The sequence below is a fragment of the Ahaetulla prasina genome, chromosome 4 (genome assembly GCF_028640845.1).
Source record: "Ahaetulla prasina isolate Xishuangbanna chromosome 4, ASM2864084v1, whole genome shotgun sequence".
NCBI classification, from domain to species: domain Eukaryota; kingdom Metazoa; phylum Chordata; class Lepidosauria; order Squamata; family Colubridae; genus Ahaetulla; species Ahaetulla prasina.
Genome location: NC_080542.1, coordinates 70,901,366 through 70,914,059, shown reverse-complemented (window position 1 = coordinate 70,914,059; position 12,694 = coordinate 70,901,366). Strand labels below are relative to the sequence as shown.

Genomic DNA, 12,694 nt, shown 5'->3' with positions numbered 1-12,694 from the left:
AGGAGATTGGAGAAGGGATTTATTACATTTAACTGTGATAAATTTATCACTTAAAAAAAATAATTTTGGGAAGATAGACCAACTTTGAAGATTGGACTAATTAATCAGAGAACAATTGATAATAAGAGATGGTATTAAGAAACAAATACGGATATCTACTGTTATTTATATTTTCCTTTTTGGGGAATAAAATAAAAATATAATAAAAAATAAAGCTGTTTGCTTTACCTGTTGTAATAAGTTTGATCAATTTTATATTTTAGTTTTCATTTTTTCAGTGTAAACATTGATATTCAATACTGGGGCTTGCAGGTCATTTACATTGCATATGTATTTCATACATAGATTGGATAAATGAAGGGGGAATATGCAGCCTTGTTGCCTGCCTTTGCCAATCTGGAGCTAGTCTGTTTTGCCATGTTTTGTCTATACTGTGCTTTCTGACCTATATATAAGTTTCTCATCAAGATTGTTTCCCCTGAAGATTGAAATGTTTCTCACAGGATCCACATTATAAATATATCTAGAAAACAGCACCATCAGATGCAATTTTATATCATTATATTTAGCAATATTTTGAGTACTAGTATCAAAACAAACAAGCATACAGTGCATTCTTTTATACTTCATATAAAATATAGAATCATCAAAAATGGCTCTCACCAACAGATCACTGTGTGCACACTCAAATATCAAAGAATAAAGATCCAAACTATCTCCAATATTGATAGAACTATTAGTATGATTGTCAGATCTTTATTTTAGTGAAGTATTATGTGTGTATATGATAAACACTGCTTCCTGAAAATTATAAACAAGGATTCATTATTGCTACACTGATCTGCCCATGTTTTAACAACCATTAAAAACATTTTCCTCGAAATATCTTTCATATCAATAAAGGACAAAGCTTTCCTGATTATGTGCTCCAATTATCAACTCTTTCACTGTAGAACAATAATAGCTTACTTAATGCTTCATTTGCTGCAATACTTTATTTAGCTTTTCATTTATATTCTATTGCCAGTTAACTTTTTAAATTGAAACTTATTCTGTTTTGATTATGTTTTGGGGTTATAGGATCAGTTTGGGTTTTTGCTCTATAAAATACCTGTTATTTTTGGATGAAGAGTAATTTTATTGTATCTTAAATTAATAATTAGGAAGGAAGAAATTCAGAGGAAGATTTTGGTTATGGTTTCCAGAGGAATGAAAAACATTCTCTTGAAAGATCAGGCTTGCAAGGTTATTTATTAAATATACTGATGACACGAAGGTTATCACAAAACAAAAATCAAAAATAGCAAAAGTAAACTTTGCCTTTATATATTCCCTCCCTCAATAAAAAAATAAAATGGAAAATATATCAGAGATACAGTACGGAAAAGACCTGGTTTGGTACTCTTTTCAAGATACATGACAATGACTCAGAAGTTGGACATGAGTTACTAATTTGATCCAGTTCTAAAAAATATAATTTACACTTAACAAAAGCACAGTGTTCAAATTTCAACCAGTTAATACTTTTTCTACACTCGCCATTTTCCAGGAATCCCATTTTACGAAGTTAAACTAAGGACATCCACAGAGAAGCATGCAGGATGATTATAAACCACAAAAAGTGGTTTCTGTCAAATACAGTAAAAAGAGTTGGGTTTGATTAACTCTGAAAGGAGAATATTAACAGAAAACAGGATAGCTACCTTAAAATATCTGAAAGATAACAGAACTGAGATCAACATTTCTGTTGACAAGAGAGAAATTTGTTAAGTGAGTTTTGCCCCATTTTACAAACTTTCTTGTCACAGTTGCTAAGTGAATCAATGCAGTTATTAAGTTAGTAACATGGTTGTTAAGTGGATCTGGCTTCCCCATTGACTTTGTTTGTACAAAAGGCTGCAAAAAGTGATAGCATGACCTCTGGATACTGCAACCATCATATGAGTCAGTTGCCAAGTGTCTGAATTTTGTCCTATGATTATGGGGATGGTGAAATGATTGTGTGAAAATCAGCCATAAGTCATTTTTTTCAGTGCCCTTTTTTCAAATGGTCACTAAATAAATTGTTGATAAGTCAAGGACTATCTGTATTTGTTTTTAAATATTCCAGAAAGCAGGACGAGAAACAATGGCTAGAAATTGCAAAGAATAATATTTCATAAAATTTTAAAATAATTTTTTTAAAGGTGAGACTACATTGTAGTGGAAGAGACTGATTCAGGAGGCAGTGGATTCTGTTCCCCTGCAGTTTCTTCAAAGAAAGTATGATGTATTGATGTATTTTTTTCCATGTATCCAATACTGCATATTCTATACTACTGAAAGTTGGACTTGGTTACCTAGCTAACCATGTTTTCTCAAAAATAAGACCTGGTCTTATATTTTTTTTTGCCTCCAAAAGAGGCACCAGGTCTTATTTTCAGGAGAAGTCTTCCTCTGGCTCACCTTGTGGCGATGGCACTGACAGCTCTGGCCAGCAGGAGCCTGTATGGCTGCTGCCTGCCAACTTCTTCTATGGCCGCTTGTATGCAACGTCTCTGGCCTCTGTTTCACTGTCAGAGGCCTTCAAGAAAGGCCTCTGCAGCTGAGAAATGAGCTCTGACGGTGCCTCTGATGACCAAATGGAGGTCAGGGAGCACTGCATGCATCAAGCCAGAGCTTTTTTATCAGCTGCAGAGGCCTTTCCTGAAGGCCTCTGACAGCAAAATGGAGGCCAGGGGCAACAAATGCAAACAGCAGCAAGAGGCCACAGAAGTGGCCCGGAGAGATGAGACAGGGGTGTGTGAGGTCTGGTTGCAATTGTCCAGTGGTAAACAACTCCTCCCCCCATCCCTACTCTAGTTAGCTTGATTTTTACCAGTGTGCCTCACCTCATCCTGGGCAACCAGATGCAGCGTAGTGGGCGGGGTCTTAACTAGGGCTTATTTTGGGGGGTAGGGCTTATATTGCACACATGGGTAAAAATCAAGCTAGGACTTATTTTCAGGATAGGCCTTATTTTCAGGGAAACACAGTATCTAACCATAGCTATGATTTTGTAACTGTTTTATCAAGCAACGAGTAATTCAAAGTTTTTGTATGATTGTTATCATTGTCACAAGGGCCATTTTAGTTTCTTGAATTCAGATATATCCAGAGAATTGTTAAGACAAGATCCATAGTTAATAAAGAAAAAAAGTAGAAGACTGGGATATTTATAAAAAAACTAAAGTACCAGTGAAAGAAAACTACAGGAGAAGAAAAGATTAAAAGGAACAAGAAAGAAAATACAATGGGGAGAGATCACATAATAGCTTGGAAACATAACAACCTCTTCAAAAATGTTCTGAATATGCAATAGAAGTAATTTAGAGACGAATGTATAAATAGCAAGACTTAACCCCCTTTTCTAATTTATTTTGAGAAAGAAATAGGGTAAGTGTATCCCTACCGCTGGGGAAGAAGTATATCACTAACATCCTCTTGATTTTGGTTTCAGAAATTATCACACAATATATCAAAAGCAATTCATTTTTTTTATAAAGAGTGGGCAGAAAGTTTTTTTCTGGAGCTTATGGAAGAATGAGTAGGCTGTGCTTTATACAACAAATATATGAGTTATGAAATATAAAGCACACAACCCAAATGACTCAAACTATCAAGTTTTGAATGGTCTACCCAGTAAGATGACATTTGTCTGTACAAATACAGTACATTCCAACAGCTGGCTGACCAGAGGAGGAGGAGAGAAGTCGCCAGGCAACCGGCTCTCATCTTGGTTGGACAATGTGACAATTTGTTTTGGAAAATTGAGAAACTATTGCTTATATTGGGGTGGAAAGTGGGAGAACTTTCAGTACTGGCTTTCCACCAGTAGTGTCAAGATGATGTATCTATATAAATTTGTTCTTTGAGGAAATGCAATGTTTCGGAGTTTGATTTGTAATGGATGTATTATTTTGAACCTGACACACAATGTAGTAATTAAGAAGAAGATAAATGGAAAAATTCAAAAAGATAAAGACAAGAGAACAATTAACAGGCAAAGGTTTTGTTTGTGATTGCTTCATTATAGAATTTTTGAAAGATTTAAACTTGATTTTAAAAGTTTTGTTTTAACAGGAAAAAGCTGAATTGGATATCAACTTATGTTCTGGGGATGACCACTTGATTGCTAAAGTAGATAAAATGATACTGAAGATGAACCTGAAAGACAAATATGTAAGAGACTGCATGGTAAATGGGCAATTTTTTTGTGTATAATATAACACTAAATTAAAGGGAGAATCGATGGACTAATGGATTTATTTTGAATAATAGTTTGAAAGAAAATTTTAGCAACAATGAAGGTCCCCTGTGACCGTAACCTTTTCCTCATCCAAAGCAAATTGAATTACATTCTTATTACATGCAGATGAATATGAAATGGTTACCATTCCTTACTTTTCCTTTTCCCTTTTTTTTTTTTTTTTTGCTAGCCTGATATTTAAAACTTTATGTAGGGAAATGAGAGGAGGTACTTAAAGTGACTAGAACAATAGAAGGGATTGAGATGAGTAGATCAGATGGCTGGATTACCATAGCAGGAAAAAGTTTGTCACAAACATATTTCATCTGATCAGGTAAGGAAACCTGGAAAAAAGAGAAATAAATTTACACAGCTAGAGGAAAAGCTCCTAATGTATATAATGGAGAATGTAATGGTCAACTATAAACTATGGAAGGTCTTTTTTTCCTTATGAAGCCATAAACAGAGACACTGAGAAGAGGCATCAGGAGAATTGGGAGCAGGGACAATTGTCATGTAGGGTATGAGAACCTCATTAACCTTAATATTTTAACCAATCTCTATGCTGCTATAAGAAACTATGAATAAACATAGTACCTATTTTCTGGTATTGCTATAAAGAACATAAACTTAAAATGCTTACAAGCTTCACTTCCCACAGAGGACTGGAAGATATGAAAAGAGTAGAAAAGACAAATGGAAAGCTGTACTAATGTCTGATGTCTGATTGATGACTGGCTTAATTTAAGTCGTAGCAGCAGTGGAGAATATATGCAGCTCATGATTGAAGATAGGTAAAACGGACCTGCCAAATATGCCACAATAAGCAGTCCTCACTTCCTTGTGTCAAAAGTACTGATTATATTATCTAATGTGATGCTGAAATGTTTGTAAGAAAATAAGCTCACTGAACTTCAACTCCAAATAATTTAAGCCTCAAACTCATAAGATAAAATCCTTCCTCACCAACCACACCAGTGCCTCCACAGTAAACCTACCATGACAGGCAAACACTCTATTGTCAAACCTCCACCCAAAAAGAAGATCACTACTGATAAGCCATACGACTCCTGCATGTGCTTCATCTGTACAGAAGCATTCAAGGAAGATGAGAGTACCCTATGGAACATGAATGCTCACCACAAATGCTTCGGGTTAACTGTAGCCCAGTTCTTGCAATCAGTTTCACTTAAAACCTCCCAGTTTGCGTTTCCATTATTCTGCCCATCATGCAAGCCTAGACTGAACAAATTTATTGTTCTACATGAACGGGTGGACACCATAGAAGCGCGATAAGCATCCCTTGAAGTAAAAGAAAAAACACAGAAAAGTGAAGCACTAATATCCCAAAATCCTATCCCAAGCCAACTACCCCAGTCACAGGAAACTACTAATCCTACAAGTAACATCTCCATTTTTGTCAAAGACGCAATCGAACCCAAACGGAAGCATCCCAATGCAATCTTATTTGGACTGAATGACACAAACAAATCTGACAACATCATAAAGATTCGTGACATCATCAAAACTTCCAGGCATCAATCATCATTCCCAATGAAATCAATGATATTTCCCATGACGGCCCTGTGTTGAAAAATAGCGATGGTTCGGTGGCCCCACATTTCTGCAGAGTCGTTTGCAAGAGTAAAACTAGCAAATGCAAATTTATCTCCAAAATAAACTCACTCACCAAAAGCTACATAAATCATAAGAAACTTCATTCACTGCCCAACCTGTCCATACTACAACTGGTTGCACCTGTGAGCTTTGCTCAGAGCTCAAAAGATGACACAACCAAGGAGAGACTGACCTGTACATAGACTACCACGCTGACTGTTTTAAATACTCAGTGGCCTGTGTACCAACAACTGCCCCCCCCCCAACAACTTAAACTAGGCATGCATGCCACCAACTTCTTTCAGGTCCACCCCTACAAATCTAAAATGCAAGCTACTTAACTCAAGAAGCCTTGCAAACAAAATGCCCAAATTCCTCTTGCTTCTAAATGAGGCCCTATTCGACCTTATTTTTGTCTCTGAAACATAGTTGAATGTATCCTTTCCAGATTCCCTTATTACAGTGACTATAATGTTTTCCAGTCTGATAGTGAAAACTGTAAAGGAGATGATGTTGCTATCTTCTATGAAAAAGAGTAATGTTTCACAGGAGCTTGCTCTTCCTGAGACCACTGTCCGCAAGCTGTCTTTAAATACTGCTGTTCATTTCTTGCTATGTTATAGAGCCTGATTATGATCTTGGTCATATGAACAAGTTAATTGCACTACTAATGTGGGCAGCTTTCTGCCCACATCCTTTATCTTTCTTGGTGACCTCAATTTGCCCCTTATTAATTGGACCCTAAACGAATGTACAACCAAACCTATACATGCAACCCTGTACAATGCTGTTATGACTCTGGTGCTGGAGCAGTTGGTAACGAACAATACTAGGCTCAACAATTGTTTAGATCTCATCTTCTGCAATAGCTTAAACTGAATTTATGGCCTACATGTTAAAGAACCTTTTTCCAACAGTGATCACAGTATGACTGATTTTTGTCTCAACTTGTGCACTTGCAAAGAGGGTCATAATGATGTGACTCCAAATTATAATTTTAAAAAAGCCAACTATGATCTCATAGCTGCCGACTCGCAACTCTTGATTGGCACCTTTTGTTCACAGGTTGTAATGCTGCAGAAGACCATTATAACACTTTTTTGCTCGAAGTCAATAGGGTCATTAACCTATACATACCAAAAATAAAAACAAAAAAAAGCTACCCATAACAATAAGAAAGTTACAATTCTCAAAAAAATCTCTGGCGAAAAAACAAAATTGGCTACATAGCTAACTTTAAAAACCGCTACAAAGCCTTATGCTGCCAGATAAAGGCAGAATACACCAATTACCATTGCAAACAGGAGGAAGGGTTGTTAAAGTCGAAATCTACCCGAGCCTTCTATAATTTTGTAAATGCTAAACTTAAAGACTTGAAAACTATCCCACCCCTAAAAGGGCCTAATGGGGAAGACTGTACCGATGAAGCTGCTAAGGCTAACCTCTTCAATACGTTCTTCAGTTCAGTCTTTGTTGACAGCAATGGCTGCTGACCCCCATTTCCTAGTTGTACCATAACAATTTTAATTTGATATACATATACAGTCATATGTGGTTTACTACATATTGATTTTACTGTAGATAATGTTTAAACAGCACTACATAACCTAAAACTATCTTTATTTATTGGCCATGATGGATTATGTGCCTACTTCTTGAAAAAGCTGCCACTGCCCTAGCTGAACCTCTATGCACAATCTATGAAGTATCTTTCAGAACCAACTGCCTGATTTATGGTCATTAGCTACGGTCATACCTTTTTTTAAAAAAGGGAGACCCTAGTCTAGTAGAAAATTACAGACTAATCTCACTGTATTGCATCACCTGTAAAGTCATGGAATCAATTATAAACCAATTCATCACCCTCCACTTAGAAACTAACAACCTGCTTTTTAACAAACAGTTCAGTTTCAATAAAAATTTGTCCTATAATCTGCAACTCCTACACTGCAGAAACATTTCGACCACACATCTTGACCAGGGCAAACCAATAGACTCAATTTACATAAACTTCTGCAAAGTCTTTGATTTAGTGGTACATGACAAACTACTGTTGAAACTAAGTTCTAATGGCATCTCTGGATTCCTGCACAAGTGGATAGCTGCGTTCCTGTCAAACAGGCAACAAATAGTCAAAATAAGGAGGGCCCTATCAAATCCAGCACCAGTTAACAGCGGTCTCCCCCAAGGCAGGGCTTTTGAACCCACATTTTACATCAACAACCTATGCGATCACATTAAAAGCAGCTGCGTCCTCTTCGCCAATGACGTAAAATTATTTAACAACACTGACAATGCTGCTGCTCTACAAAGTGACCTTGACTATGTATCTGAATGGTCGTGTAATTAGCAACTCCAAATCTCAACTAATAAATGCTCTGTCCTACACATTGTCAATAAAAATCACAACACCAAATACAAGTTGGGCAGAAATGATCTCATAGACAACCCTCAATCTGTCAAGGATCTAGGAGTACTCATCTCAAGCGATCTAAGCCCCAGACTTCACTGTAACAGCATTGCCAAAAAGGCATTAAGAGTTGTTAACCTAATTTTGTGAAGCTTCTTCTCCAGTAAAATTGTATTGCTAACTAGGACATGCAAAACATTTTCCAGACCAATTCTTGATTACAGCTCATCTGCCTGGAACCCACGCTGTATATCGGACATTAACACGATTGAGCAGGTTCAGAGGTATTTCTCAAGAAGAGTACTCCATTCCTCTACTCATAATAGAATTTCCTATGCCTGCAGGATTGAAATTTTGGGCTTAGACAATCTGGAACTGCACTGCCTGCGGTCCAATCTAAGCACAGTACACAAAATTGTCTGCTACAACATCTTGCCTGTCAATGACTTCTTCAGCTTCAATCACATTAACACAGAGACAAACAATTGATACAAACTCAAGGTAAACTGCTTCAAACTTGATTGCAGAAAATATGAGTTCAGCAACAGAGTGGTCAACACCTGGAATGTTCTACCCAACTCTGTTGTTATAGTCTCAAACCTCACAGCTTCAATCTCAAACTGTCTACCGTGGACCTCACCCCATTCTTAAGAGGTCCATAAAGGGGGGCGTGCATAAGCACACCACCATGCCTACCGCCCTGTTTTACTGTCCCCATTTATCTGTATTTACTTCCTTTGTTCATGTTTATATTCATACCTATACTTGTTATCTTGTACATGTTTGACAAACAAATAAAATAAAATAACTAATAAAATAAGCACCTCTGACACTGAGTAACAATGTTCAATCTAGTGAATCGAGTTATGTGGAGTTTAAATCAGCTTCATGCTGATTTTCACCTAATGCTTCATTATCTACTAAGTTGGGGGAAAAAACTATTGGGGGAAAAAGTTAATGAGTATGATAAGGATCTAGCTAAATTATTATATATTATGTATCCTGGAGGGTTTTTAGACACATTCCAACTGCCCAGATATCTAACTATTTAACAAAAGTCTGTTTTGGTGCAACAATAGAGCGAACTGAAAACGGAAGATGGATTTTCTCCTTGATCTCATACAAGTGGATATAAAACTGTCAGACAAGATTAACAACCTTTATCTGCTATATACTAGGACATTAAATGGTAATGATTCTTTATATCCTTTACAGAACAGTTAAGGATACAGGAAAATTAATGATAGATACAAATTAATATGCTACAATGGCTATAAACTAAATTCAACTTATAACTAATTCTAGGTCAACTAATGAATCAAGCTTCTGTAGAAGGTGACTAAAGATTATGTTCTTTTTAATAAATAGGTGCTGATTTTAATATTTAATAAAAATATGAAACATATAAAAGTCATGTAAGAAAGATCAACAAACTATCAAAGAAAACCTTAACAAACTATACAAGATATAATTAGCTTTACTTGATTGATTTCCATTTCAAATAAAAATTCTCTCTACACACACACCCATACATCCTACATCATTTAATTCTTTGTTACATCTTTACTTACTGACTCAATAGTAGTAACTGAGAGGGATCTTGGACTCCTAGTGGACAATCACTCAAATATGAGCCAACAGTGTGCTGCGGCTGCCAAAAAAGTCAATGCTGTCCTAAGCTGCATTAATAGAGGGATAGAATCAAGATCATGTGAAGTGTTATTACCACTTTGTAATCACCTGGTAAGACCACACTTGGAATACTGCATCCAGTTTTGGTCACCATGATGTAAAAAAAGATGTTGAGGCTTTAGAAGGAGTGCAGCAGAGAAGAGCAACAAAGGTGATTAGGGGACTGGAGGCTAAAAAACATATAAAGAACGTTGCTGGAATTGGATATGTCTAGTTTAATAGGGGGAAAAAAGGACTAGGGGAGATCTGATAGCAGTGTTCCGATATTTCAGGGGTTGCCACAAAGAAGAGGGAGTTAAGCTAGTCTCCAAAGCAGGGGTCTCCAAACTTGGCAACTTTAAGACTTATGGACTTCAACTCCCAGAATTCCTCAGCCAGCAAAAAATTCTGGAAGTTGAAGTCCACAAGTCTTAAAGTTGCCAAGGTTGGAGATCCCTGCTGAAGGCAGGACAAGAAGCAATGGATGGAAACTAATCAAGGAGGGAAGCAACCCAGAACCAAGGACAAATTGCCTGACTGTTAAAACAATTAATCAATGTAACAAGTTACTTCCAGAAGTTGTAAATGCTCCAACACTAGAAGTTTTTAAAAAGAGATTGGACAACCATTTGTCTGAAATGGTATAGGGTTTCCTACCTAAGAAGGAGGTTGGACTAGAAGACCTCCAAAGTCACTTCCAACTCTGTTATTCTGTTATATTTTAACTGAAAATTTAAAGTACTTTATTAAAGACATTTATATTGAAGTATTTATGCATTGTGCCACTAAAATCCTGGTTTTATCGCATAATTAATATTTACTATGAAATCATTGTTTATTTCATATATTTTGAATGAAAGATATTGAAACAGTTCTGAAAGTCACTATTTTTAATTATCTTATAGCCTGGTAAAATTGCACATAGAAGGCACTGTTTACCACTGTCTTGTATTAGTTAAACTGCCCTTTACAAAAATCTCCTAGGCCAGTGATGGTGAACCTTTTAGAGACTGAGTGCCAAACTGCAAGTCTCTCTCTTGTGTGTGCACATGCGTGCGCGCACAGCTGTGACCCAAAGACCAGCTGGCTGGCAGGAGGCAGGGCATCACAACACCGGCAGCTCTGCAAGAGGCAAGATCTTTTTCTTTTGCGAGCTTCTTTTACAAACAACGGTGAGGAATGCCATGGAGGAACACAGTGGAGCTGAGCTGGGGGAACGGCACGCGTGCCCACAGAGAAGGTTCTGAGTGATACCTCTGGCACAAGTGCTATAGGTTCGCCACCACTGTCCTAGGCTTTAGTTTCATCCCCTAGCTGAGTAAAATCTGCAGAATATTTGACATGAAACTTATTTTTAACCAAAACATTCTGTGGTCACAAGATGTTTGAGATGAAGGGAGGAATTCTTTAACTTGCTTTTGATGGGAGATAATAATTTTTCTATCCCCATGGAATTAAGCCCACCAAGTGTAAATGACAAGGAATGCATTGACTATTTTGCTAGTCAAACTCTCTCCATTTTACTGCATTTTCTATGATTAAATAAAGTTTATGAAGCTTACTCAACAAGTCTTTGCTAAAATGTCAGAAATAATATGCAAAACAAACAAAATATAAGTTATCTGCTTTCAGATAACTTTTTGTGTGTAGGCAAAAAGTGAGTAGGAACAAAAATTGGAAAATAGAAAAATTAATCAGTGTTCCTTTATCCTGCATAAGTAAATTAATCAATCATAACCAATTCCTTCCTTTTGGGATTCAAAAAATGTAGAAGATCAATCAATTAATATATCAGCATGGCATTTATTTTGATCTGAAAATAAGCTGAGATCACTGCTCATCAGTCATCAAAACATACAAACAATGTGATTCTTTAAAGCACTATTTTCTGCCTTACCTATTAACTATATTATTACCCCATTTCCCTTCCTAGAATAATGGATTTTAAAAAAGGACAGAAAGACCAAATGATAAATATGCCTGTGATAAGAAAAAGGCCTTACCCGGATATAAGCATCCTGCTGGTGTTTGGCAAAGTACAGCATGTTGTCCAGGGCTAGCATTCCTGGGGGAGTCTGAGTAAAATCCATTGCTGGGTTTACATGATTCTGCAAAACATAGAAAAGAAAGAGATAGCAATATATAAGCATGTTTTTTGTTGCATTCATTATGATATAAGAAAACATTTCATTCTTTATTTTTACTTTTCTATATTGTTTTATCCCCCCATACCTGAATTGTAGGTATGGGGGAATAAAACAAATATTAGGGACAGGGGAGATGTAACAATTTTGTCTTATTTCCTTTCTTTCAGTTCATGCGGTTGAACAAAAATATGTTGGCTTACTCTGTACTTCTTTAATTGTCAAAAATTATTGACTAATGTTTTTAAAAAGGCCAGCAACTAGTACAACCTACACAGATTTAATATAGGATAATTTAAGGAATGAGATTGACTTTCCATCACTTACTGGAAGGTAAAAACTCCACCTGAACTGACGTCAGATCTCTTTTTCTCTTAGAGAGACTTGAGACTTGATAGACAACTATCAAGTTAACCTCCAAACTTGGTTCCAACAGTTCCCCACCTCCCTGATTCATCTGGCAGATGGGAAGCTGTTATGAGGTAAAGCAGGGAGCTATTCCTATAGAACACCTGATTTATGGAAGAGTAATACATAATAAAACTCACAATGCTAACTTGGTCTATCATTGAATTTCCTTTCCAC

At 36.5% G+C, this 12,694-nt stretch overlaps 1 protein-coding gene across 5 annotated transcripts in view; it reads right to left on the bottom strand.

The window, feature by feature from the left end:
• The window catches only part of ELMO1 (engulfment and cell motility 1), a 499,623-nt gene that overhangs the window by 219,370 nt on the left and 267,559 nt on the right, over positions 1 to 12,694 (bottom strand). For all 5 annotated transcript variants that reach the window (XM_058179684.1, XM_058179685.1, XM_058179687.1 and 2 more), the window contains exon 14: positions 11,969 to 12,073. In XM_058179684.1, the coding sequence (XP_058035667.1) occupies positions 11,969 to 12,073 (105 nt within the window). The remainder of the gene's footprint in view (positions 1 to 11,968; positions 12,074 to 12,694) is intronic.